The sequence below is a fragment of the Bufo gargarizans genome, chromosome 1 (genome assembly GCF_014858855.1).
Source record: "Bufo gargarizans isolate SCDJY-AF-19 chromosome 1, ASM1485885v1, whole genome shotgun sequence".
Classification (NCBI taxonomy): Eukaryota; Metazoa; Chordata; class Amphibia; order Anura; family Bufonidae; genus Bufo; species Bufo gargarizans.
This window is the reverse complement of record NC_058080.1, coordinates 227,311,218-227,338,278: the sequence shown is the minus strand read 5'-3', so window position 1 is coordinate 227,338,278 and position 27,061 is coordinate 227,311,218. Positions and strand designations below refer to the sequence as shown.

Genomic DNA, 27,061 nt, shown 5'->3' with positions numbered 1-27,061 from the left:
GAGTTCATGTGAGATTTTATTTTTTGACACAAGTTAGTGGAATATGAGACTTTGTAAGAAAAAACAAAAAACAAAAAAAATCAATTTCCGCTAACTTGTGCCAAAAAAATGTCTGAATGGAGCCTTACGGGGGGGGGGTGATCAATGACAGGGGGGTGATCAGAGAGTCTATATGGGGTGATCACCCCCCTGTAAGGCTCCATTCAGACGTCCGTATGTGTTTTGCGGATCCACGGTGTCATGTTTTGCGGATCCACGGATCCGCAAAACACATAGACGTCTGAATGGAGCCTTACAGGGGGGTGATCAATGACAGGGGGTGATCCTGCGTTAGGCGGTTAATCCACTCGATCGCGCAGCCGGCATCTCTTCTGTCTTCTTTCTTTGCTTTGTGCAGGAACAGGACCTGTGGTGACGTCACTCCGGTCATCACATGGTCCATCACCATGGTAAAAGATCATGTGATGACCGGAGTGACGTCACCACAGGTCCTGTTCCTGCATAAAGCAAAGAAAGAAGACAGAAGCCGGCATCCGGCTGCGCGATCAAGTGGACTAAGGTGAGTTAAATAATTTTTTCTTTTTTTTTAACCCCTCCAGCGCTATTTTATTATGCATTCTGTATTCAGAATGCTATTATTTTCCCTTATAACCATATTATAAGGGAAAATAATAATGATCGGGTCCCCATCCCGATCGTCTCCTAGCAACCGTACGTGAAAACGCACCGCATCCGCACTTGCTTGCAGATGCTTGCGTTTTTCACGCAACCCCACTCATTTCTATGGGGCCTGCGTTACATGAAAAATGCACAATATAGAGCATGCTGCAATTTTCATGCAACAATTTTCATGCAACGCACAAGTGATGTGTGAAAATCACCGCTCATGTGAACAGCCCCATAGAAATGAATGGGTCTGGGATTCAGTGCAGGTGCAATGCGTTCAACTCACGCATTGCATCTGCGCGGAATACTCGCCTGTGTGAAAGGGGCCTTATACCTTATGTCTGTCGAGGCTCCAATCCTAGATTTGGCTCACAATCACTGATGGAAATCACTGACCGGACACTGACTGTGTGATTGAGGCGTTAGGCGTCACTCAGTGATTTTCATCAGTGATTTTGCATTATACTTTATCTCCAGTGTAGGCTGCACTTGAGGTTATGGCTCACCAATCACTGACCAGACACTGAAGTGTGAACGAGCGCTAAGATGTCTCATAGCAGAGGAGAGCTGTGCATGTCTCCATTCGCTGCATGATGTGAGGTGGGTATGCCATAAATGTCCAGAAAGGACAACCCCCTTCAGAGGGGCTGTCTGAGATCTAGGAAAATATGTTTGTTTGGGAGGGTTTAAGAGATGCGCACTCCATGCGCTGGAAATGCTAAAAGTGCAGAGCGCCGGGTTAACTACTGCTGCACCTTCATAGTTTCAGCAAAGGTTTAGGACCCCTTTAACAGCAAACAAAAAAATATACATGTTTCCAAATATCCTGCTTCCAACCCACAGTTCCCATCCCCCATTTCCAAACTCTACCAGACCAGAAGTATGACATGCCGTATAAAAGCATGACTGTAGCCAGCCAATTAATGATCTTATTGGCGGTGTGTGCATGAACAGCATATGACCACTGACGCGTACAGAAAATCATACATTCGGTCCTGCGGGGAAGCAAGCTGCAGCGCTGTAACTGGTTCACTTGTACAAGGGTTCAGCTGCCATGCAAATTTTACAGGGTCTCGGGGGGGGGGGGGGGAGACCATTCATTTCAATGGGTCCGCATCCGTTGCTCCATTCCACGGACCTGCAAAAATTATAAGTCCTGTCCAATTCTTGTCCATTTTGCGGACAATAGGCATTTCTTTAATGGACCTCCTGGTCTGTTCCGTAAATTGCGGAAGGCACACGGGCGGCATCTGTTTTTTGTGGATCCGCAATTTGCAGACCGCCAAAAAACGGCACGGTCGTGTGAACGAGCCCTTAGGGCTCATGTACACGACCGTATGCCCTCCGAAATATACGGTCCATATGTCCTGGAGTGGCATACATCGTGCACACGGGAGTGCACAGCATCATAGGTTACTGGGCCGCCCGCTGGACTATTGTCCTGCACTCATAAGATAACCTATGATGCCGTGCGCACCATGTATGCCGCTCAGGAACATATGGCCTGCTCACGGACCGTATATCTCGGAGGGCATACAGTCGTGTGCATGAGCCCCAGTGAGATTTATCAAAACGGGTGTAAAGGAAAAAACGGACTTAGTTGGCCATAGCAACCAATTAGTTTCTACCTTTTATTTTCCAAAGGAGCTGTGAAAAATGAAAGATGGAATCGGATTGGTTGCTATAGGCATCTAAGCCAGTCATCCTTTACACCAGTTTGGATAAATGTATACACATGTGTGATGCGGTTCTGTACGGCGGCCACACAATAAGATCTGTTCAGCAAAAAACGGAACAGATCAGGAAATGAAAAACGGACGTGTGAATAGACCCTAATGTGGTTCCCGCATATGACAGGTCTGCATGACAGCCTCTGCTCCGTGATAACTGACTACAGAAATGTCCCCTCCGCGCCCCCGTAGCCATTTCCGGTGTGGGTACGGCGGCTGTGAAGGCAGAGTGGGCGTGGCCAGCAGTCATTCCTCCACTCGGCTCCTTCCTGCCCTCCTTCCTTTCTCTTCCGGTGACGGCGGCACCAGGTATGGCCGCTCTTGTGGGTTATGCTGCTGCATTGAATCCTTCTCCATCCTGCTCCGGGTTATATATGACAAGCTGGCAGAGGCCGCGGTGGCGGCAGGGGGACATGTTGGCAGCCGGACATGGCTATATTGTAAGGAGCGGGCAGGTAGCGGAGGCCGGGCTGTTCTGGGCCGCAGGCCGGGTGCTCTCCGGTGTGTGCCCGTCCTGTCACTGCTCACGTGGACTTGCAGTGCTGACCCCCATGAGCTGGGCTGTAAATGGTGGGTTTCCAGCACTTTTATATGTGTCTGCCCCGGGGACCGGTGTGATGCAGAGTCATGACTACTGCCGTGTGAACATGGATCTGGGGGGCAGTATGCTGGGGTGGTAGTGCTCTGTCTCTGGTAACCCTTTAGTAGCTGGTCCTGTTCACATGAGCGAGATGTCTCTGGTAGACTGCTTGATGTAAACAATGAAGTCCTTCCATGGCCGAGGGGAGAGTCGGGTCCCAGCACTCTGAGGGCCATAGCAGTAGTGGTGCTCCAAGTACTCCGACCAGCCCTCTGGTGTGTGACATGTATAATTTGTACCTACTTCTTTAGAACAGTGTTTCCCAACCAGCGTGCCTCCAGCTGTTGCAAAACTACAACTCCCAGCATGCCTGGACAGCCTTTGGCAGTGCAGGCATGCTGGGAGTTGTAGTTTTGCAACAGCTGGAGGCACACTGGTTGGGAAACACTGCTTTAGAACTAACTCATGAACTGCTGTAACTTGTAATAAACACTTGGCAAAAGAAAGACTGAGTGAAATACACCTGAATACTTTTTCTTCTAAAAACAGGCCGAAATGAGAAGTGTGCCCCAGTGATGGGGTTGATCATGCTGACAGAGGCTCTTTAAGTAATGCTTGACCATGTCTTCCATCCCCTGTAGATATAAAGAATGGTTCAGCGCCTGACATACCGTCGTAGGCTGTCCTACAACACGGCCTCCAACAAGACCCGTCTGTAAGTAGCTGTGATGGAAGCCGATGCTTTATCGCGTTGTGTGCAGAATTTCACGCATTTTCTTGTGTCTAGGTCCCGAACACCAGGAAACAGAATTGTTTACCTGTACACAAAGAAGGTTGGCAAAGCCCCCAAATCGGCATGTGGCATCTGCCCTGGAAGACTCCGTGGTGTAAGTGTGCCATATAGATTCCGTAAAAGCGCCTGCTGGGCGTTAAGTGTGTATGATACAGTACAGGTCATGAAAAGGGTTTGCCCGTGTCAAACATTGGTGGCATGTCGCTAGAACATGTTACCAGTGCCTGATAGGTGCAGACCTATCTGTAGAACGGAGCCTGCGAAATGCGCATGTGTGGCCACCTTCCATTCATTTCTATGGGACTCCTAAAAATGGCTAAGCACTGGCTTGGCTATTTGCGTCATCCTCATAGAAGTGTCAGCGCTTGCGCGGTGTGCTTCCCGTTCGTTCCTATGGGACTTCTAAATGTAGCCAAGCTAACTCCCATAGAAATGCATGCAGGACGGCTGTGCGTGACATTGATGGCACATCCTAGTGATATGCCTGAGATGGGCCACCACCTTTTAAAAAGCAATGGTGGGAGAGAAAACCAGTCCTCATCTACCCTTTAAATGTCCTGCCTTTCCATTCATCTTTCAAGTGGCCGATCTCTAGTTCCACTTGTGACTAGCTGCAACGGTCACGTGATTGTGTTATTGTTGGAGAGACCAGAGTAGTGCAACATTTAAAGGGGAGCGTAATTGCGTTTTTCTTTTATACAGTTTCAGTTTTAAAGACTACATCCACACCGGAGGGATTTTCTGTGGGACATCCACAATGTATCTGGAATGTTGCTGCAGATTTCATAGTACAATTTGCAAAGGTGAACTCCACAGCGTAAACTGACCTGTGGATCAAGTTCCCCCCTCCCTCCCCATTGTATCTGGTGAGATTTTGTAAAGTGTTGCCCCTTGTCTGGCACTGCTGCACAGGACAGTGTGCTGTCACTCTTGAGAGGTGAATGGTGGCATTGAAATGCACCCTCGTGCCAGTTCTCCTGTATGCTCTTCGGACCACTTGTACTGTGCAACAGTGATGGTCACATAGGTTGGACCAGCACCTGCTGATTGTCTTACCTGAGGCAATGGGATCTTTCAGTAAGACAATGCATCACATGGCTAGAAATGCATGACCAAGACATCAAAATACTACCCTGACCCCCTAATTCCCTGGACTTGAACCCAATTAAGCATCTGTGGGACCACCTCTTTCTTTGTATTCGCTCTATGGATCTTCCACCATGTATACTCCAGAAGCTGTGGGACGTACTGCAGTCAGCATGGCGCCACATACCTGTGACCACCTACCGGGACCTTACTGAGTCACTCCCAGCCTGTCTAGCTGCTGTCAGTGCAGCACATGGCGGTTACTGTGGATATTAGCTGGTGGTCGTAATAATGTGTGTGAGCGTTATACATGCACTGGATAAATCCCGTTTATTTGGCTGATTGTAATAAAAGGATCAATTTGCTTGTATTTTTACAGATCCGAGCAGTTAGACCCAAAGTGCTCATGAGGCTGTCAAAGACTAAGAAGCACGTCAGCAGAGCTTATGGCGGCTCTATGTGTGCAAAATGTGTTCGTGACAGGTGAGGCTGCTTGACGTGATCCACGTGTATTTGCTGCATTGTATGTCCCCTTTGGTTTTGTGACTTACCGCTCAGGGGAAAAATTGTATGTATGGGTTAATATGGTACAACCATTAATGCTGCCATATGGGTAATGGTATGTATGGGTTAATATGGTACAACTATTAATGCCGCCATATGGGTAAGGCCACAAGTGTAAGAGGTTTTGCTTCAGATTTCATTTTTTGCTTTGACGTCAGACATCTACTTTTGAAACTGTTTTTTTTTGCCTGCCGTATGGAAATGTCTTGAAAACCCAATCCATAAAATATGTGGTACCTGTGTGGCCTAGAGAGTCTTCATCAGTTGTGGGAACCATGTATGGGGGTGTACCTGATAAGAAGGGGTTAACCAGTCTTCGCTCTTTGGGTTTGCTACTGTTGTGTCACTTCGTATGGTCCTATTTACCAGGAGGAGTCTGGGGATGGCTTTTTTTTTATTTTTTTTGTTCTAATGCATTTTGAATGGAAAGGGATCCACTCAGAATGCATCAGTTTGCGTTCGTTCAGTCTCCATTCAGCTTTGGAGGCGGACACCAAAACGCTGCCTGAAGCGTTTTGCTGTCCGCCTGACTAAACTGAGCCAAAACTGAGTGTCATGGAACTGCACAGACGGATCCGTTCAAATAAGACAACCATCTGCATCCATTAAGAACGGATCCGTTTGTATTATCTTTAACATAGCCAAGACGGATCTGTCTTGAACACCATTGAAAGTCCGTGCAGGACGGATCCGTTTTCGATTGTCATAGAAAACGGATCCACCCCCATTGACTTACATTGTGTGCAAGGATGGATCAGTTTTCTGGCACAATAGAAAACGGATCTGTCCTTCATTGACTTTCAGTGGTGTTCAAGATGGATCTGTTTTGGCTATGTTAAAGATAATACAAACTGATCCGTTCTGAATAGATGCATGTGGTTGTATTATCTGAACGGATCCGTCTGTGCAGATCTATGCGGATTCATTGCTGTTCTGTAGGGGTGGTACAATGGGTTGTTTTGATTCAGACGCTTGGTATCCAGGCTCATGTTGTGACCATACTATGGATCAGTGTAGCGCTGTCTCTGCGTGCCACACCTCCTGTGTGCATGATCTCTGGTTTGTGGGCCTACTGGCTAATGCATCATTGTGAACAGTTCCCATATGAGTTGGCTTTAAGGGTATAAGCACACGGCAGTGTAGTTTATGGAGATGTTCATTAGGGATGAGCGAATTGACTTCGGATGAAACATCCAAAGTCTATTCACATAAAACTTTGTTCCAATACTGTACGGAGCGAGCGCTCCCTATAGTATTAGAATATATTAGCCGAAGTTACTGCTTCGCAAAGTCTCATGAGACTTTGCATAATAACTTCAGAAATTTGTGCTGTACCACTTGGAACCGAACCAGAGTTTGGGAAATGTTTTACAGTACAAATTAACTTATGAAGTTATTACCCAAATTCTCACGAGGGGAGGGCAAGCGCTGCATCAGACTCCTCTAAACACTGGCTTCAGCACGTCAGTACTCTAAAAGTACTGAATGCCACCACAATAGTGACACCACTGGTAGTAGGCGTTCTGTCACTACACCAGAGATCGGCAACCTTCAGCACTCCAGCTGCTGTGAAACTACAACTCCTAGCATGTACACATACTTGGCGGTTTCTGAAACTCCCACAGAAGTGAAAGAAGGATTCTGGGAGTTGTGGTTTCAGCACAGCTGGAGGTTGCTGATCCCTGCACTACACTATGCTGCCCTCAGTGAGTGTGGCATAGAGGAGGTTTTCTTTAGAGATAAGCGAATAGATTTCTCACCAGCAGGACATGTGGGGGGGCATAGCGTAGCTGCATGTTAAGAAGCGTGCACCTTGCGCTACATTGACGGGGCCTGACAATTTCCTGCCTGCACTGCCACTACCATTAGCAGACCAAGGGCACAGACTCTGCTTCAGAGTAGCATCTGTACTGGCTTGACTTCTGTTTTACAGAGAATTTGTCAGACAGACCAAAGGAAAAAATGCTATTTAGTCCAAAATCAGTAAAGGTGGTCATAGCATTTAAAAAGTGATGGCCTATCTTCAGGATAGGCTATCATTGTCTAAATCGTTGGCGTCCAACATCCCACACCCCTGCCAATCACTTCCCCACTCACGGCAGGTTTAAAAAAAAGTGGAAGGGGACGGGCTGGCAGGCATGTCTTTATTATTTTCTACATCCGATTTGGGCCTCTTGCACACGGTCATATGTCCCGGAGCGGCATACATCGTGCGCACGGGAGTACACAGCATCATAGATTACAATGATGCTGTGCGCATCGGGCCGCCCGCAGGGTTATTGTCCGCACTCATATGATCTTATGAGAGCGGACAATAGTGCCACGGGCGGCCCAACATCCACAGTAGACAGGCTGTTCCGTCGAGTGAACAGCCTGTCAGATCCGTCCTGCCGCTAGTGACCGTGTGCCCTCAGACTGCCGCTCTGTCCCCATTGACTATAATGGGCGGGGGCACGGCGAGAGGCTGCCGGAATAAATGTCGGACATGTTGTAGTTTTATCCCGGCAGCCTCTCGCTGTGCCACCGCCAGAACTCTGCCCCCGCCCCCATTATAGTCAATGGGGATGGAGCGGCAGTCCCGGGGCACACGGTCACTAGCGGCTGTTCACCCGACGGAACAGCCTGCTGGAGGTCCGTGCTGCTAGTGTGAAAGTCCCCTTACTTCACCACTTTTTAAATGACTCCCATGGTTGTTAGATGTCTTAGAGGTCCTAAACATTTAAAGTTATTTGATAACTCCTAGCTGCAAAGAATTAATAAAGACTGCCCTCAGGATCAGCCTCCAAGAAAGAAATGATAGGATCTGCCGGGCAACTACTTATCACTCTTAGGGTTGTTGCGGGTATCGAAATTTAGATACTTTTGTCCCTGTATCGATACCGGGATTTCCATTTTTTCGATACTGGGCAGCGCAGTCTAGTATCTGAACATGAGCGCGCTGCTGTCAGTGCGCTCATGTTCTCTCAGCAGCACAGGGAAGAAGGAAGCGGTCTCTCCTTCCCCCTGTGCCGCTGTTGCCACCAATGAGGAGAGGGGTGGGCGCATGATGGGACTTTTCCTGGGTAGAGACTTTAAGCAGCAGGCTACACAGAGCGGCGCCCAGAGATGTCCCAGCACTTACTATTATTCCTGCACGCCGCTCCGTTCGCCCGCTGTGCCCCATTACTGTCTCCTGCTCCGTATGCTAATTACTATCGGAACAATGGGGAGGAGACATCAGCTTCTCTAGTGGGCGTTCCTTCTCCTTGGCTGTAGCGCTGTCCAGTGGCAGCGAGAAGGAACGCCCAGGAGAGAAGCTGATGTCTCCTCCCCATTGCTCCGATAGTAATTAGCATATGGGGTGAACGGAGCGGCGCCCAGGAATAATAGTAAGTGCTGGGACATCTCTGGGCGCTGCTCTGTGTAGCCTGCTACTTAAAGACGACTTTATATGGGTCCAGACTTTAACACATAATACAGGAGGCAGGTGCCGGCAGCAGAATCGCATAGCCGGCACCCTACCTCTGACAGGAGCTGCGATCAGCGGCAGTTAACCCCTCAGGTGCGGCTGCCAGTACCCGCCTCCTGTATTAGGGTTAATTATCATTGGTGGGGCAGTGCTCCCTCCCCCACCCCATTAAAATCATTGTTGGCACAGTGTGCCCGCCCCTCTCAACCCCACAGTATTAAAATTATTGGTGGCAGTGGCCACAGGGTCCCCTCACCTCCTTCATTGGTAGTGCAGTGGCAGCTTCTGATCGGAGCCCCAGCAGTGTAATCCTGGGGCTCCGATCGGTTACCATGGTAATCTCCCTGCTGCTGTGTGCACAAAGCCCAGGGCAGCAGGGAGAGTGTGAAGTCCTATTCACCTTAATAGAGGTCTATTAGGGTGAATAGGACAAGGGATTAGAAGATCCCAGGTTCTAGCCCCTAAGGGGGAAGTTATTAAATAAAAAGTGTAAAAAAATAAAAACCCACCAAAATATTAAGTATAAATCACCCCCTTTCCCAATTTCACATATAAAATCTATAAACAAATAAACATCGCCACGTCAGAAAAGTCCAAACTATTAAAATATTTAAAAAAATCTATGCGGTGAATGCCGTAACAGGAAAAAATAAATCTGCGCGATTTTTTATTTTATTTTTGCACGTGGCTTTTTTTGGTTTATTTTTTTTTTCCGCGTGGTATAGAGTATCGCAATACTCTTTTATGGTATCGAAATCGAATAAAAAATGTGGTATTGCAACAACTCTAATCACTCTGGTTCAGCATTGGTCAGAGACTGGCTAGGAGAACCTGAGCGGCAGCACGGGGTCTGCCAGGTAAGGGTACTTTCACACTAGCGGCAGGAGGGATCAGACAGGCTGTTCATCCTGTCGGATCCGTCCTGCCGCTATTTTGCCGGACTGCCGCTCCATCCCCTTTGACTATAATAGGGAGGGGGCGGAGCTCCGGTGCAGAACGGCAGTGCGCGGTAAGATGCCGCTGGACTAAAGTCGGACATGCAGTACTTTTAGTCCGGCGGCCTATCACTGCCGTGCTGCTCCAGGGCTCCGCCCCTGTCCCCATTATAGTCAATGGGGACGGAGCGGCGGCACGGCGAAATAGCGGTAGGACGCATCCAACAGGGTGAACAGCCTGTCGGATCCGTCCTGCCGCTGGTGTGAAAGTAGCCTAAGGTCTTACCAGTTTATCTGTCCAGTGTCACTGCACAGTAGATCAGTATTTCCCAACCAGTGTGCCTCCAGCTGTTGCAAAACTACAACTCCCAGCATGCCCGGACAGCCTTTGGTTGTGCGGGCATGCTGGGAGTTGTAGTTTTGCAACAGCTGGAGGCACACTGGTTGGGAAACACTGCAGTAGATGGATGACAGTGTCGATATACAGGTGAAAGCGCCTAGTGGTACCTCGACAACAAACGACACGGGCCACTTTCAGTTGTATTTCGATTCATTGCTTAAAACCAATGTTCCATAGAAAGTGCATAGATGAAAGTGCTGTGCTATTGTCATACTTATCGGTTCAGAAAACGAGTCCACACGAGCGGTAGGAAGTCAGTGTGCCCAGATGCTTGACGGCGCCCCCTTTCTCAAGCCTGTGCAGTCTCAGTCCTGTGGATTTAAATAGCCTATCCAAGTAATGGAAATAAACCTGAAAATCCACACCCACAATTATAAAAAAAACTCCACCCAACCCTGCTCCATTCATGAACAGGGATATTCTGCCCTACAAAAAAGGCTTAAACAGAATGCCCTTTATTCAGTTGTTCCTAAAGCCATCCCTTCACCAGAGCCCTTACTGCAGAGGGAGAAGATGAACGGATGAAAACCTTGCTAATGCAGGGAAACGTACTGGATAGTTACATTGGACTGCCTGAACCCTAAGGGGTTAAATAAAGCTTGCAGTTTAGATGCAGCTGTCGAGGGTCTTGGCACACTGACTTCCTACCTCCTCATACGGACTTGCGTTCAGAGCTGGACTTTCTGAACCGATAAGTATATGACAGGCACTCTGAACCTGAGGCCCTTCAGCTGTTGCAAAACTACAACTCCATCATTCCCTGACTGCCTACAGAAGAGCATCGTGGCAGTTGTAGTTTTACAACAGCTGGATGGCTGCAGGTTGAGCATCCCTGGTATGACAATAGCACAGCACTTTCATCTATGCGCTTTCTATGGAATATTGGTTTTAAGATGTATGTTGCAAGCAACGAACTGAAACACATGAAAGCAGTGCTATACCCTCGATACTTTGATTCTGATTCTGAGGGCCAGTAGCTGTCCCAGCTGGATGCTGTTTATGATGCCACAGGCAGAAATTTGATATGACCTTGCTTTAAAAGGGTTTTCTGAGATTTTACAACTGACCTATCCTCAGCATAGGTGATTAGTGGGGGTCTGGCATCCCACTCACTTCTATAGATCTGATCTATAGGCCATGTGACCAATGAGTGACATCACACGGCCTCGGAAAAGCTGAGAGAAGGCAGCAAGCGTTATCAGTGAAGGTGCCTTCTCAAACAGCTGATTGGTGGAGGTCACTGATCAGATACTGATGACCTATCCAGATGATAGGTCATCACTAGTAAAGTCTTAAAAAAAAAACTTTTAAAGCGGTGCTGCTCAGACCGTGCATCTGGTCTCACTGGAAAAGCGCTCCCCAGTAGTTGGTGAGGTACAACTGGGTAGTGCATTTTAACAGACGGATCATCATGCAGCAAACGCCCTTCTTTGGTGCACTGATCCTTTGCTTAGCTATATTACAGATTTGTTTTGCGCTGGTTTTAATCTACTGGTTTCTTGAGACAATTTTTTATATATGGAGGTAACTTTTTTTTTTTTTACCCCTTAAAGGGGTTGTCTGAGTTATGGGGAAAAAAAATATATGGCACTGAAAATCTGATTGGCAGCAATATCTAACTAAGCAAGTTTTATGCAAAAAAATATATATATTTCCTCATTTCCCTGGTTCTCTTCTGTCCCTTGTTTACTTGCAATAACAACAACCTCTGCCCCTCCGCCGGAGTGGATACAAGAGCTGCCCTGAGTGACTTGTCTGCCTGCTGGGAGAATCAGCAGCATGTATGTGTAGGACTAAAAGTCCCACCTGTATAATGACACTGCTAATACACACAGGATCTTCCCCCTACCTTCTTGTGCAATGCTCTCTAGTCGGTCAGCTCCTGTGCCCAGAATTGTCACTGCCTGCAGCTACCCAGTCTGTGCAGCTGAAGGGGTTAAGAATCCTAGGAGAGAGCAGACAGCCTGGCATTGAAGGGGGGTGAAGCACAGTGGCATCTCCTTTGGTAAACAAACTTTATCAGAGCAGGGAGAGAAGCTGACATCACAGGTCATGTGACCCTCAGTCAAATCTGATACACCAGGCACCGCAGATAAAGTGAGTTAATTGTAAAGTTGTTATATTTGCCTAGTTAGGAACATAGAACAAAAAAATAACTGACAACCCCTTTAATGACCACTGATACTTTGATTTTGCAGCATTCATTATTATTAGGCTTTATTCTAGACCACCGCCTATTTACAGTGGTGTAGAATAAGCGCTATGGGTCCAGTTCTAATATAAAAGCCAGGCTCCAATGGCCCAGATCAGCAGAAGTGCTATATCAGATGCTGCATACAAATGGTTTAGTGGGAGGTCAGGTGTAGGCACCATGCAAGTGAGATTTCAGGTTGCTGCGGATTAGTACAGTGTATTATAGAAGCAATCAGAAGATCGCATGTCAGAGTCCCTTTGTGGGACTAATATAATGAAAGGAGTTTTATTAAAATAAAATCCTGCAAAGTGAAAGCCATAAAAAAATTGCTGTTTATGGAATAAGGAATAAAATGTTATGTACCCCAATATGGTATTAATGAAACTGCAAAGATAAAGCCGCCGCACAGCTCTGTAGGATGAAAAATAAAGTAATGAGTCTTGGGATGCAGAAGCCTCTTGTCCTTCAAGAGGCTTTGTGCCATGTTGAGGAATTTGCCTGCGCTGCGATAGCGGGGGCCTGGTACCTCAGTGTTAGAATGTCTGTGACCGCTTCCTTGTGATAGAACCTTTGTGGTTTGTGTGTATCTGTTGTCAGGATGACACTGTGTATGCTACTGGTGTTGAACCCACTCTTTATTTTTCTTTGCAGAATTAAGCGGGCATTCCTCATCGAGGAGCAGAAGATTGTTGTGAAAGTGCTGAAAGCTCAAGCACAGAGCCAGAAAGCGAAGTAACATCCTATGATCACATCACAATAAATGTCTCTCTTGTAATTTGTTCTTTTGTCTGTTTTTTTCTGACGAGTCTTCTGCCCACAGATCTGTGGGAGCATAGGGATCTCTGACTGCAGCACTTGTGGGTGCTGCTCTTGGTGGGGGAACTTATTTAGTTTTGGGTGGTTTATAAATCAATTTACCCCAACATAATAAAGAACTTGTCATAAACACAACTCCTGTTCATATGCCCTATTAACCAATTGCTGACTGCTTGTATTTTTCCAAAGGTCACTAAAGGGCCGTTAAAGGGAGTCTGTCACCACATTTTAGCATGTTAGACCGTTAAAATAGGGTTATGTGATCCACCCAGAACATAAAAACTGTACCTTTGTTGTAGAAAACAGACTTTTCTTTTTGCCGAAAATGAACTTATAAGATTGTGTTCTGAGCCTTCTCAAGTGCCCAGGGCGGTCTCTCAATCCTCGGAGCCCCAGGCAGCACCTCCTAAACGGCTCATAACCCTGCCCTCCGTGCGCCTCTGCCCGCCCGTTTACTCCCCTCCCCTATCCTTTTCCACTGCTGCTGTGCGGTCCAAATCGTAGCGGGCGCATGCGCAGTAGGTATTGCGATGCCCTGCCAGGAGCGGGCATTGCATTGCGCATGCGCCCGCTACGATTTAGACCGCACAGCCACAGTGGAAAAGGACAGGGGAGGGGAGTAAACGGGCGCACGGAGGGCGGGGTTATGAGCCGTTTAGGAGGTGCTGCCTGGGGCTCCGAGGATTGAGAGACCGCCCTGGGCACTTGAGGGCTCAGAACATAATCTTACAAGTTCATTTTCGGCAAAAAGAAAAGTCTGTTTTCTACAACAAAGGTACCGTTTTTATGTTCTGGGTGGATCACATAACCCTATTTTAACGGTCTAACATGCTAAAATGTGGTGACAGACTCCCTTTAAACCTGCACATATGCTTTTTATGGCGCTGCAGGTTTACCCCCACAGGGTTCCTGTGCCAGGTGGAATGGGTGCCCAGCTGTTTGAGAGCCAGGCCCCTCCTCTAATGGCCAGTTAACCCACTTAGATGCTGCTGTCAATGGCAACCGCAACATCTAAATAGTTTGAGGGAGGGGGCTCCTTGTCACCCATCAGCCCACTGTAAATGCAATAGCATGCTGTTGATGGCTTTACATGGTTGCTGGGGTTTAGCCACTTAAGGACCACAGGTTTATACCCCCCTAGTGACCAGGCCCTTTTTTACAAATCGGCACTCCACAACTTTAGCGGTTTATTGCTCGGTCATGCAACTTACCACCCAAATGAATTTTACCTCCTTTTCTTCTCACTAATAAAGCTTTCATTTGCTGGTATTTCATTGCTGCTGACATTTTAACTTTTTTTGTTATTAATCGAAATTTAACGAAATTTTTGCAAAAAAATGACATTTTTCACTTTCAGTTGTAAATTTTTTTTTTTTTTTTTTTTTTTTTTAAACGACGTCTATATATAGATTTTTCTCTAAATTTATTGTTCTACATGTCTTTGATTAAAAAAAAAAAAGTTTTGGGTAAAAGTTGAAGCGTTTACAAACTATGGTACAAAAAATGTAAATCCCGCTTTTTGAAGCAGCTCTGACTTTCTGAGCACCTGTCATGTTTCCTGAGGTTCTACAATGCCCAGACAGTAGAAAAACCCCACAAATGACCCCATTTCGGAAAGTAGACACCCTAAGGTATTCGCTGATGGGCATAGTAAGTTCATAGAACTTTTTATTTTTTGTCAAGTTAGCGGAAAATAATGAAATTTTATTTATTTTTTCCTTACAAAGTCTCATATTCCACTAACTTGACAAAAAATAAAAACTTCCATGAACTCACTATCCCCATCACGAAAATACCTTGGGGTGTCTTCTTTCCAAAATGGGGTCACTTGTGGGGTAGTTATACTGCCCTGGCATTTTAGGGGCCCTAGTGCGTGCAAAGTAGTTTGAAATCAAAATCTGTAAAAAATGGCCTGTGAAATCAGAAAGGTGCTCTTTGGAATGTGGGCCCATTTGCCCACCTAGGCTGCAAAAAGTGTCACATGATATTGGGCAATGTGTTTTGGGGTGTCTTTTTACATATACCCATGCTGGGTGAAAGAAATATCTTGGCAAAAGACAACTTTTCTCTTTTTTATTTTTATTTTTTTATACAAAGTTGGCATTTGACCAAGATATTTATCTCACCCAGCATGGGTATATCTAAAATGACACCCCAAAACACATTCCCCCAACTTCTCCTGAGTACGGCGATACCACATGTGTGACACTTTTTTGCAGCCTAGATGTGCAAAGGGGCCCACATTCCTTTTAGGAGGGCATTTTTAGACATTTGGATCCCAGACTTCGGATTTAGGGCCAGGGCAGTATAAATACCCCACATGTGACCCCATTTTGGAAAGACACTCCAAGGTATTCAATGAGGGGCATGGCTAGTTCATAGAATTTTTTTATTTTTTTTTTGGCACAAGTTAGCAGAAATTGATTGTTTTTTCTCACAAAGTCTCCCTTTCCGCTAACTTGGGACAAAAATTTCAATCTTTCATGGACTCAATATGCCCCTCAGCGAATACCTTGGGGTGTCTTCTTTCCAAAATGGGGTGTTTGTACTGCCCTGGCATTTGAGGGTCTCCGCAATCATTACATGTATGGCCAGCATTAGGAGTTTCTGCTATTCTCCTTATATTGAGCATACAGGTAATGAGATTTTTCTTTTTTTTTTTTTTCGTTCAGCCTCTGGGCTGAAAGAAAAAATGAACTGCACAGATTTCTTCATTCACATAGATCAATGTGGATGAAAAAATCTCTGCCAAAAAGAGGGGAAAGGCGTCTGCCAGGACATAGGAGCTCTGCCCAACATCCATACCCACTCAGCTCGTATGCCCTGGCAAACCCGATTTCTCCATTGCGCCGCATACACCGACTTTTGTGTAATCTGACAGCAGGGCAATGCTTCTGTCAGAATGCACATCAGTGCTGCAGCTGCTTGACCGCTTGGTCCACCTAGAAGGCCGCAACGCAATAAATTTATTAACATTAACTTTGGAGAACATTGACTTTTATAAACTTTTTAAACAGAACAATAACTTTTTTGCTTAGGGTACTTTCACACTTGCGTTGCTTGATTCCGGCAGGCAGTTCCGTTGCCTGAACTGACTGCCTGATCAGGCAAACTGTGCGCAAACGGATGTCATTTTTTCTGACTGATCAGGCATTTTTCAGACTGATCAGGATCCTGATCAGTCAGAAAAATGCATTGCAATACCAGATCCGTTTTTCTGGTGTCATCAGGCAAAACAGATTTATTATTTTTTTTTTCATTTTTAAAGGTCTGCGCATGCGCAGACCGGAAGGACGGATCCGGCATTCCGGTATTTTGAATGCCGGATCCGGCACTAATACATTCCTATGGAAAAAATGCCGGATCCGGCATTCAGGCAAGTCTTCAGTTTTTTTCGCCGGAGATAAAACTGTAGTATGCTACGGTTTTCTCTTTTGCCTGATCAGTCAAAACGACTGAACTGAAGACATCCTGATGCAAACTGAACGGATTACTCTCCATTCAGAATGCATGGGGATATGCCTGATCAGTTATTTTCCGGTATAGAGCCCCTGTGACGTAACTCTATGCCGGAAAAGAAAAACGCAAGTGTGAAAGTACCCTTACTGTTGATTTTTATTTTTTTTTTTTTTTTTTTTTTTTTTTTGTCCTTTTTATAGGACAAACCTCTCCTTCCCCATGGGACAATGTGCAAATCGCCCAGAGATGTGGCGAAGTACATTATGCACTTTGTCCCAGGTGAAAGGAGAGGTTTGTGGCAGCTCTGTGTGAAAGGGCCCTAAGACCCCTGTGTGCCTGTCTGTGTACGCAATCCCTACGCTAATAGTGTACCTGAGTGTGGAACTTGCGGAAACACTCCCCTATGCATAGGGCAGGCTGGTCAGGACAAAAAAAGTGGTGTCACGCCTTATTCCACCCCTGCTACAGACACAACATCTTTTTTCTTAGGGAACGTTGAGTTGGGGTACCAGGATAGACAGACTGGAAGTGTCTGCCATGTAGCCCGCTTACTAAATCAGGGACTTGGGGCACGGACCCTACTGGATACAGGAGTTCCGAAATGATCTCTTCCTGGAATTTTAGGAAGGATCCTGTTCTCCCAGCCTTACTGTAGAGAACAAAACTATTATACATCGCCAATTGAATTAAATAAACAGACACCTTCTTATACCAGCGTCTGGTGTGTCGGGAAACTAAATAGGGAGCCAACATCTGGTCATTGAAGTCCACCCCTCCCATGTGAAGGTTATAGTTGTGGACAGAGAGGGGTTTCACAATGACTCCAATGGTGGACAGAAGGTAAACGTCCCTCTTGTCCCTCCACTTCACCGCAAGCAGTTCTTGGTCACACAAGGCAGCCCTCGCCCCCCCTCCCCGTGCAAGTCGGGTACTAACGAGCCGTTGGGGGAAGCCCCGGCGACTAGGTCGCGCGGTGCCACAGCATTGAATTCCGACTAGATGTAAGTGCCGAAAGAGGGCCACGCTTGAGTAAAAATTGTCCACGTATAAGTGGTACCCCTTGTGGAGTAAGGGTGACACCAAGTCCCAGACAATCTTGCCACTGCTCCCCAGGTAGTCAGGACATCCGACCGGCTCCAGTCTTTTCCCCTCATAGACCCTAAAACGATATGTATAGCCTATGGCCCTTTCACAGAGCTTATACAGTTTGACCCCATACCGGGTGCGCTTGCTGGGGATGTACTGTTTTATGCCAAGGCGCCTGGTAAAATGTACTAGTGATTCATCTATGCAGATGTTTTGATTAGGGGTATACGCATCTGCAAATCTGGATGACAAATGGTCTGAGGGGCCGAATTTTATGGAGCCGGTCATAAGCAGGGTGGCCTCTTGGATGACAGGTGCTATTGTCAGCGAAATGCATAAAGCACATGATGGCCTCAAAACGCGCCCTAGACATTGCAGCAGAGAACATGGGCATGTAATGTATTGGGTCTTTAGACCAATATGACCGCAATCCATTTTTTTTTTTTAGTTAGACCCATGCTGAGGAGAAGGCCCCAAAAAATGTAAACTCTGAAACTGTGACTGGTTTCCACTGGAAAGGCTGGGCATAGAAGCTTTCTGGATTGGCGGTAATAAACTGTGTGGCGTAGCGGTTGGTTTCTGCCACAACTAGGTCATAGAGATCCGCTGTGAAGAACAGCTCAAAAAACTGAAGGGCCGATCCTAAATGAGCCGTCTCCACGCAAACTCCAGACTGGGCGGTGAAAGGGGGCAATACGGGTGCGGCAGAAGCAGGGGCTTGCCAATTAGGATTTGCCAGCACCTCTGGGAGACTAGGGGTTCTACGGGCCTGTGAACGCGGTGGCTGCGACAGGGGAGTTATTGCACGTGCCACCATACCAGTTGGAACTGCCCTTCCGGTGCTCGCCACTTCACCAGGGAATACGGCAGTGCTGTTAGAAGGTCCAGGGTGTGCTGCGCTGCTGGTGTATGCCGCACCATAAACAAGATCAGCGCTAGCACCACTCTGCTGCAAATGAGGATCATCATGCGGGGTATGCAGAACTCTGACATGGGATCGGGTACGCCTGACCGTAGCAGGGACCTCTACCTCGTCATCTTCGCTAGCGGTTAGAGTGCCACTGCTGTCTACAGGTTCATATTCTGAACCACTGGATTCAGCGGGTGAGGCATCCCCATAGCTTTCATCCATAACAGCCAGAATCCTGTAGGCCTCTTCAGCGGAATACCCCTTGTTTGACATTTTGGGTTCACTAAATTTAGGGGGTATTCCTCTGAGACTACCCAGGAAAAAGAGCAAACCTACCTAGTAAAAAGGAGTGCTTGCGAAGTAAAGCTGCGATCGCTATTAAAGATCCAAAAAGCTCAAAAGTGATCTTTTATAGCGGCGCAGCGATTTTACTGTGTTTTTGCAGTGATCTGAAAAAAAAAATTCTCACTGCGGTGGGGCGGACTGAACGCAAGTGTGCGCACAAGATCAGGCCTGATCAGGCGAACACTGCGTTTTTTGTAGAGCCTAAGGTGACCCTAATGTACTTATATAGATCTGATTGCGATCAGTATTGATCACTTACAGATACTATATAGTACTAGTGCTGATTAGCGACAGCGGTGTGGTGGGCTGGACGCTAAACTACCTAGCAGGGATGAGGGACCCTTACAGGGGGGGGGTGATCAATGACAGGGGGGTGGATAAGGGGGTGATCAGGGAGTCTAATATGGGTAATCAGGTGCTAAATAAGGGGTTAATAAATGACAGGGTAATATCTAATGTGTAGTGTGGTGATTTGGTGCTACTTACAGAGCTGCCTGTGTCCTCTGGTGGTCGATCCAAGCAAAAGGGACCACCAGAGGAGCAGGTAGCAGTTATATCAGACGCTATTTTCAAAATAGTGTCTGACATAACCATTTCATTGGTCGATTAAAAAATCCACAGCCTGCCAGCCAATGATCGCGGCCGCAGGCTGTAGATGAAGTTGTGCACCACGCGATCCTGTGAACGCGCGCTCCTGTGTGCGCGCGCGCGCGCGTTCACAGGAAATCTCGGCTCACGTGAGATGACGCCAATCGGCGTTAGTGTAGCCTGAGAGCGCCGCAGCAATGACGCCTTTCGGCGTTAGGTGTGCGGTAAGCGGTTAATGAAGGCCCCCATGTCTGCCCTCTGTCTATGCCTATTACACGGCCTAATAGATTGCCTGACAGTTTTCCACTGACAGCATAAAACGCCACTACATAAGTATTACAGTATATTCTGGAATGGAGGAAACAATCTCATCAGAATCTCCTTTTGAGGTAAAAAAAGTTTAGATAAAAAAAGGTGAAAAAAAACGTCGACATACTGCGTATCGCCACATCCGTAATGACCTGAACTCTAGAAATATTCCACGTCGTGAATGCAATAAAACAAAACGGCAATGCCAGGATTGCTATTTTTTTTTTGCTTTTGTGCCACTCAGCCCCTCCAATATCTAGAAGCCAGAATGGAGAGCCACCCTATATGAGTATTCCGTTGTGAACGCTTATCTGTCCTTGTGTTATAAGCATGGCTGCCATGTCATTCTGCATTCTGGAACATGTCTGGCTGGACGCAACTTCCCCTGCCAGAGTCCGCTATTGGCTACCTGTGGAGAAAGGCGATGCAACCAGCAGGGTCTCCCACACAGTAGTGCCCTAGAGTACTTTGACATTTCCCTAATTCCCTATGCAAAGTTAAAACTTCTTACTTTATTTCTCTTGAAAGGGTTAACTTAGGCTACTTTCACACTAGCGTTCGATCGGATCCGTTCTGAACGGATCCGATCATAATAATGCAGACGGAGGCTCCGTTCAGAACGGATCCGTCTGCATTATTTTTAGCATATAACAGCTAAGTGTGAAAATAGCCTCGTACGGATCCGTCCAGACTTTCAATGTAAAGTCAATGGGGGACGGATCCGCCTGAAGATTGAGCCATATTGTGGCATCTTCAAACGGATCCGTCCCCATTGACTTACATTGTAAGTCTGGACGGATCCGCACGCCTCCGCACGGCCAGGCGGACACCCGAACGCTGCAAGCAGCGTTCAGCTGTCCGCCTGTCCGTGCGGAGGCGAGCGGAGCGGAGGCTGAATGCCGCCAGACTGATGCAGTCTGAGCGGATCCGCTCCATTCAGACTGCATCAGGGCTGGACGGCTGCGTTCGGGTCCGCTCGTGAGCTCCTTCAAACGGAGCTCACGAGCGGACCGACGAACGCTAGTGTGAAAGTAGCCTTATATTGTTTAATACGGTGTACCTGCATTTTATGTTGTGATATATCACTTTATATCCTGTTCATTATCACTGTATTTACATGGCTCTGTGGAAAGGGTTAATGAATGAGGAGACTGTTAGGTCTTTGAGAAGCTGGTAATTTTCCACAGCTGTCATAGGGTTTAACCCCTTCCCAACCAGCGTCGTAATTGTATGGCGCTGCAGGAAGTGACTTCCCGACCAGCGCTGTAGTATTATGGAGTGCTGATCGGGCGGGTGCAGGGGACCGGCTGTATGCGTCGGCATCGCTAAAAACACTGATGCCGGCACATTAACCCTCACTATGCCACGGTCAGCGCTGACCATGGGGTGTGTGGAGGTAGGGAGCTCCCTCCCCTTCGGGTCCCCGTGCTGCTGTGACAAGCACCCGATGGCAGGGAAGGCAGCCCGATGCCTTCCTTAGGCATCGTGGCTGCCTTCCGTGAGATCCAGCCCTCTGGATTGCTGTAAGTGTATCACACTGGTAATGATGTACACTTACAGCCAATGCATCACAAAACAGAAGTATTGTAAAGGGGATTAGACCCCAAAAAGGTCAAGTCCCAGAGTAGGACAAAAAAATTAGTTTTACATAAAAATTTAGTTTCAAGTTAAAAAAAAAGCATATTTTTCCCAAAATAAAGTAAAATATTTTTTTTTACAAAAAATAGGGAAAAAAGAAAAGTAGACATTGGGTATCGCAGCATCCGTATGACCTAACCTCTCAGGTGAACACCGTAAAAAAAAAAAAAAAATGCTAAATTATTTTGTCACCTTACATCACAAAAAGTGCAACACCCAAAATAGTACCAATCTAACAGTCACCTCATCACGCAAAAAATGAGCCCCTACCTAAGACAATCGCCCAAAAGAAATATGGCTCTCGGACTTTGGAGACACTAAAACATGATTTTTTTTATATATATATTTTTTTTTTGTTCAAAAATGCTTTTGTGTTTAACTTTTATATATTTTTTTACATTTAACATATTAGGTATCGCTGTGTCCGTAACAACCTGCTCTATAAAAAATACCACATGACCTAACCCCTCATGTGTCTTAGTTAGCCGGGTCACAGCACAGACACCTATAGTTTGGCCACTTCCGGGTGCACGTCCAAGTTTATTTCCAGCTCCACCTCAGGAACTCGAACTAAAATTTTTACAGAGACCGCACTCTGTTTATGCTCATGAAATCAGTGACTTTTTAAATTATTATTCAGCCGGTCATAATTAAGCAACGTTTTGGGTCATACAAGAAAGACCCTTCATCAGGCTCTAACGAGAAAACTCTAAAAATATTGATTTGTATACATAAGAAAAAAATTCAGATTCCTAATATACGGACCTGATACAATATTAGTGCTGCTATCCTGATTCATTTATTTAAGCAGGGGACCCCACCATGTTACTGCAGAGTGATAGGAATATATTAGAGTGGGGTTAGGCTACTTTCACACTTGCGGCAGGACAGATCCGACAGGCTGTTCACAATGTCGGATCCTTCCTTCCGCTAGTTCGCCGTGCCCCCAGACAGCCGCTCTGTCCCCATTGACTATAATGGGGGCGGAGCTCCGGTGCACAGCGAAAGCCGCCGGACTGAAAAGTCGGACATGCAGGACTTTTTAGTCCGGCGGCTTTTGCCGTGCTGCACCGGAGCTCCGCCCCCGTCCCCATTATAGTCAATGGGGACGGAGCGGCGGTCCGGCGAAATAGCGGCAGGACGGATCCGACATGGTGAACAGCCTGTCGGATCCGTCCTGCCGCAAGTGTGAAAGTAGCCTTAAAGGGAACCTGTCACCGGGATTTTGTGTATAGAGCTGAGGACATGGGTTGCTAGATCGCCGCTAGCACATCCGCAATATCCAGTCCCCATAGCTCTGTGTGCTTTTGTGTATAAAAACCGATTTGATACATATGCAAATGAAGCTGAGATGAATAAATTAAATGACGTACTGGGCAGGGGGCGGCGCTGTTCGGCAAGTATGAGGGAGGACATTTATTTCTTAGGAGGCCGGCTGCGCACTGCAGGGGGAGGGGGGGGGGGCGTTACTGGGCACTAGAGCAGAGTAATAACGCCCTTTTGGACACCTTGAGACTTCATTTGCATATCAGAAAAATTGCTTTTTAATAAGAATGAAAAGTTGAATAAAAGAAAGAAGACATATGTGGGTAATTTGGTTTGCACATTGCTATGTTAACGGTTTTATATGGTCAGAATAGGTGACAGATTCCCTTTAAGTAATGTATAATTCTGAGGTGTATCGTTCAGGCATAGCAATATTGGACATGATTAGTACATGTCGCAATCTGAGACAGAAAAAACATTCTGCAAGGAGTCCACATGAAATTTGTCAGCTGGTACCCGGACTCAACTTAGAGGTACATTATAACAGTACAAGATGCTCAGCGGCATGATATAAGGCACAAGTGAATAAAAAAAATAGGCCGGCTGAATGAAAGTGGAGGCGAGTGAGACACAAAGCGTAAGGGCTGTTTCACACGAGCGGCTGTTGTGCGTGACATCCGCTGCGTGAATGACAGCCAAGACCCAATGCGGACAGCAGAAGCACGGAGCAGTAACATAATTGATAATGCTCTGTGCCTCTCTGTGATCTCTTTACTACGAAATCACAATGACAACTTTATCTCACTGTGATTTCGTAGTAAAGAGGTCACAGAGAGGCACGGAGCATTATCAGTCATGTTACTGCATCCGCTCGTGTGAAACAGCCCTAAGTGATAGAAGTGTACAAAGAAAAAGATTGGAGTCTGAAGGACAATGTAACAGAAAAGATAGCCCAAATTAAGGACACCTACTATCACGATCGGCGTGACTATCACATACGTGACACAGAGGGAGGGAAAGAGGAAGGCCCTGCCCAAGTGAGTGGGAAGGTGGTGACCCCTGACTCACCTTGCGGCTGGCACCTGGCTGCCCTGACGTCCCTAGACGGGTTCCTCACCCGTACGCCGATCACGTGCCTAAAACCCTGGCTTTCCCTAAGATGAGCCCTAGATAGTGAACAGGGCGGTGGGAACACTAGTCCGCACCACTAGCTCTAAAGGAAAACACCAAGGGGAGGACAGACAATACAGACTCAACATATAATCCCAGGTGGGCGACAACAGGAGACAACAAAAAGCCCAACAGGGATCCGGAGGGTAGCACTCTGGAACAACAACCAGGATTCACAGCTCCAGTGGGTCAGTATAGAAGTCCAGGCAGGAAGCTCTATAACTGGCAACTAGAGAAGTGTGAGAGGAGAATATAAGGAGGTTGGGAGTGGCAGACAAGAAACAGCTGAGGAGGAGAAGCTACGGATCCCTGAGTGAGACAAAAAGGATTGCAAGGCAAACACAGAAAACAATCACTAAGAAACAACGTGATCTTTAGACATAGAGCGCGCAGCCACCCGCTGCGACTTCCTGACCCCGGGTATAACGGAGTCAGACGTGGCTCTTGACACCCTCGTGACAGTACCCCCCCTTTCACGAGGGGCCTCCGGACACTCAGGACCAGGTCTCTCAGGATGAGCGGCATGGAAAGCCTGAATTAACCTGTTGGCGTTTACCTCTGACGCTGGAACCCACATTCTTTCCTCGGGACCGTAACCCCTCCAATGCACCAGATACTGAAGAGAGCGGCGGACCCGACGAGAATCAACAATTCTGGATATTTGAAACTCCAGATTACCATCCACAATAACAGGAGGAGGTGGCAGCGGTGATGGTTCTAGAGGTGGAACATACTTCTTGAGTAACGACTTATGGAAGACGTTATGGATCTTAAAAGTCTGAGGTAGCTCCAGGCGAAGAGCCACAGGGTTAATGACGGCTACTATTTTATAAGGACCAATGAACCTAGGGCCCAGTTTCCAAGAGGGAACCTTCAACTTAATATTCCTAGTAGACAACCACACATAGTCATTCACTCCTAGGTCCGGACCTGGCGACCGTTTCTTATCGGTCATGCATTTATATTTACCACTCATATTTTTCAAGTTAGCTTGCACCTTCTGCCATACCGATGAAAGAGATGAAAAATACCGTTCCTCTTCGGGAACCCCAGAAGACCCCCCCTCTTTGAAAGTACAAAATTGGGGATGAAAACCGTATGCACCAAGAAATGGTGACTTGCCAGTGGATTCCTGACAGCGATTATTTATGGCAAACTCGGCTAACGGTAAATATGATGACCACACCTCTTGGTTTTCAGACACAAAACACCTTAAATATGTTTCTAGGTTTTGGTTGGTACGCTCAGTCTGTCCATTCGACTGAGGATGGAAAGCTGAGGAAAAGGACAAGTGTACCCCCAAACGGGAACAAAAAGCTTTCCAAAACTTAGAAATAAACTGGGTTCCCCGATCCGAAACCACATCGGAAGGGACCCCGTGAAGCTTCACGATTTCACTGATAAACACCTTAGCAAGAGTCTTAGCATTAGGAAGTGCGAGTAGCGCAATAAAGTGTACCATTTTGCTAAACCTGTCTACTACTACCAAGATAACTGTTTTACCCGCAGACAACGGTAAGTCAGTGATGAAATCCATTGACAGATGTGTCCATGGCCTATTGGGGATGAAAAGTGGCAATAAAGACCCTGCTGGACGTGTATGAGAGACTTTCGCGCGTGCACAAGTTGACACGAAATCCATTACATCCTGACGCAACCTTGGCCACCAAAAACGACGAGACAATAGCTCCAAGGTTGCTTTACTACCCGGGTGCCCAGCAAGTGCCGAATTATGATGTTCCTTTAATAATTCAAGACGCAGGTGTAACGGTACAAACAATTTCTCTGAGGGGCAAGAGGCCGGGGCGTCCCCCTGGGCCTCTAACACCTTTCCCTCTAGAACAGAGTGTACAGCAGAGACAACCACTCCTCTTTGTAAAATAGGTACCGGATCACTAACATTACCCCCTCCAGGGAAACTACGAGATAATGCGTCTGCCTTGGTATTTTTTGCCCCAGGACGATAGGTGATTACAAAGTTAAATCTGGTAAAGAATAGCGACCACCTAGCTTGTCTAGGGGTGAGACGCTTAGCCGATTCTAGGTACAGAAGGTTTTTGTGATCCGTAATCACCGTGACGGGGTGGATTGCTCCCTCTAAGAAGTGACGCCACTCTTCAAACGCCAGTTTAATCGCCAACAGTTCCCTATTTCCAATATCATAGTTCTTTTTTGCAGTAGATAACTTTTTGGAAAAGAAAGCGCAAGGACGCCATTTGCCAGGAGACGGACCCTGAGACAATACAGCCCCCACTCCCACCTCTGACGCATCTACTTCAACAATAAAAGGCTGGGAGACATCAGGTTGAATTAGAACAGGTGCCGAGGTAAATCTCTCTTTTAGAGAGGAAAATGCAATTTTAGCGGCGTCAGACCATTTAGAAAAATCAGTCCCCTTCCTAGTCATGTCAGTAAGGGGTTTAACGATCACTGAATAATTTTTAATGAACTTTCTATAGAAATTTGCGAAACCCAAAAACCGTTGTAGAGCTTTAAGGTTCTCAGGAAGATCCCAATCTAAAATTGCCTGGACCTTCCTAGGATCCATACGGAAACCTGAAGCAGATAATAGATATCCCAGGAACTGTATTTCCTGAACGGCGAAGACACATTTTTCAATTTTCGCATATAATTTATTCGTCCGTAGGACCTGCAGTACTTGCCTGACATGTACTTCATGTGTTTTCAGATCCGCCGAATAAATTAAGATATCATCTAGGTATATGACTACAAACCTGCCGATGAGATGACTAAACATATCATTAACGAAATGTTGGAAGACAGCAGGAGCATTGGTCAGGCCGAAAGGCATGACTAAATTTTCATAATGCCCCTCAGGGGTGTTAAAAGCTGTCTTCCACTCATCCCCTTCCTTGATACGAATCAGATTGTAGGCCCCCCTAAGATCAAGTTTGGAGAACCACCTAGCACCCGCAATCTGATTAAAAAGGTCAGGAATGAGAGGAAGAGGGTATGGGTCTCGGATGGTTATCCGGTTTAACTCACGGAAATCCAAGCAAGGACGCAGGCCCCCATCTTTTTTTTTAACAAAGAAAAACCCTGCAGCCACGGGTGAAG

The 27,061-nt window shown here is 46.7% G+C and overlaps 1 protein-coding gene across 1 annotated transcript; it reads left to right on the top strand.

Moving 5' to 3' along the window:
- The first annotated feature begins 2,644 nt into the window (after positions 1-2,644).
- On the top strand, positions 2,645-13,175 carry RPL34 (ribosomal protein L34). The gene is made up of 5 exons (XM_044301978.1): positions 2,645-2,705; positions 3,618-3,691; positions 3,764-3,863; positions 5,235-5,338; positions 13,048-13,175. Exons 2-5 carry the CDS (start codon positions 3,627-3,629, stop codon positions 13,130-13,132), a joined length of 354 nt encoding a protein of 117 aa, XP_044157913.1. The 5' UTR covers positions 2,645-2,705; positions 3,618-3,626; the 3' UTR covers positions 13,133-13,175.
- Positions 13,176-27,061: the final 13,886 nt, after the last annotated feature.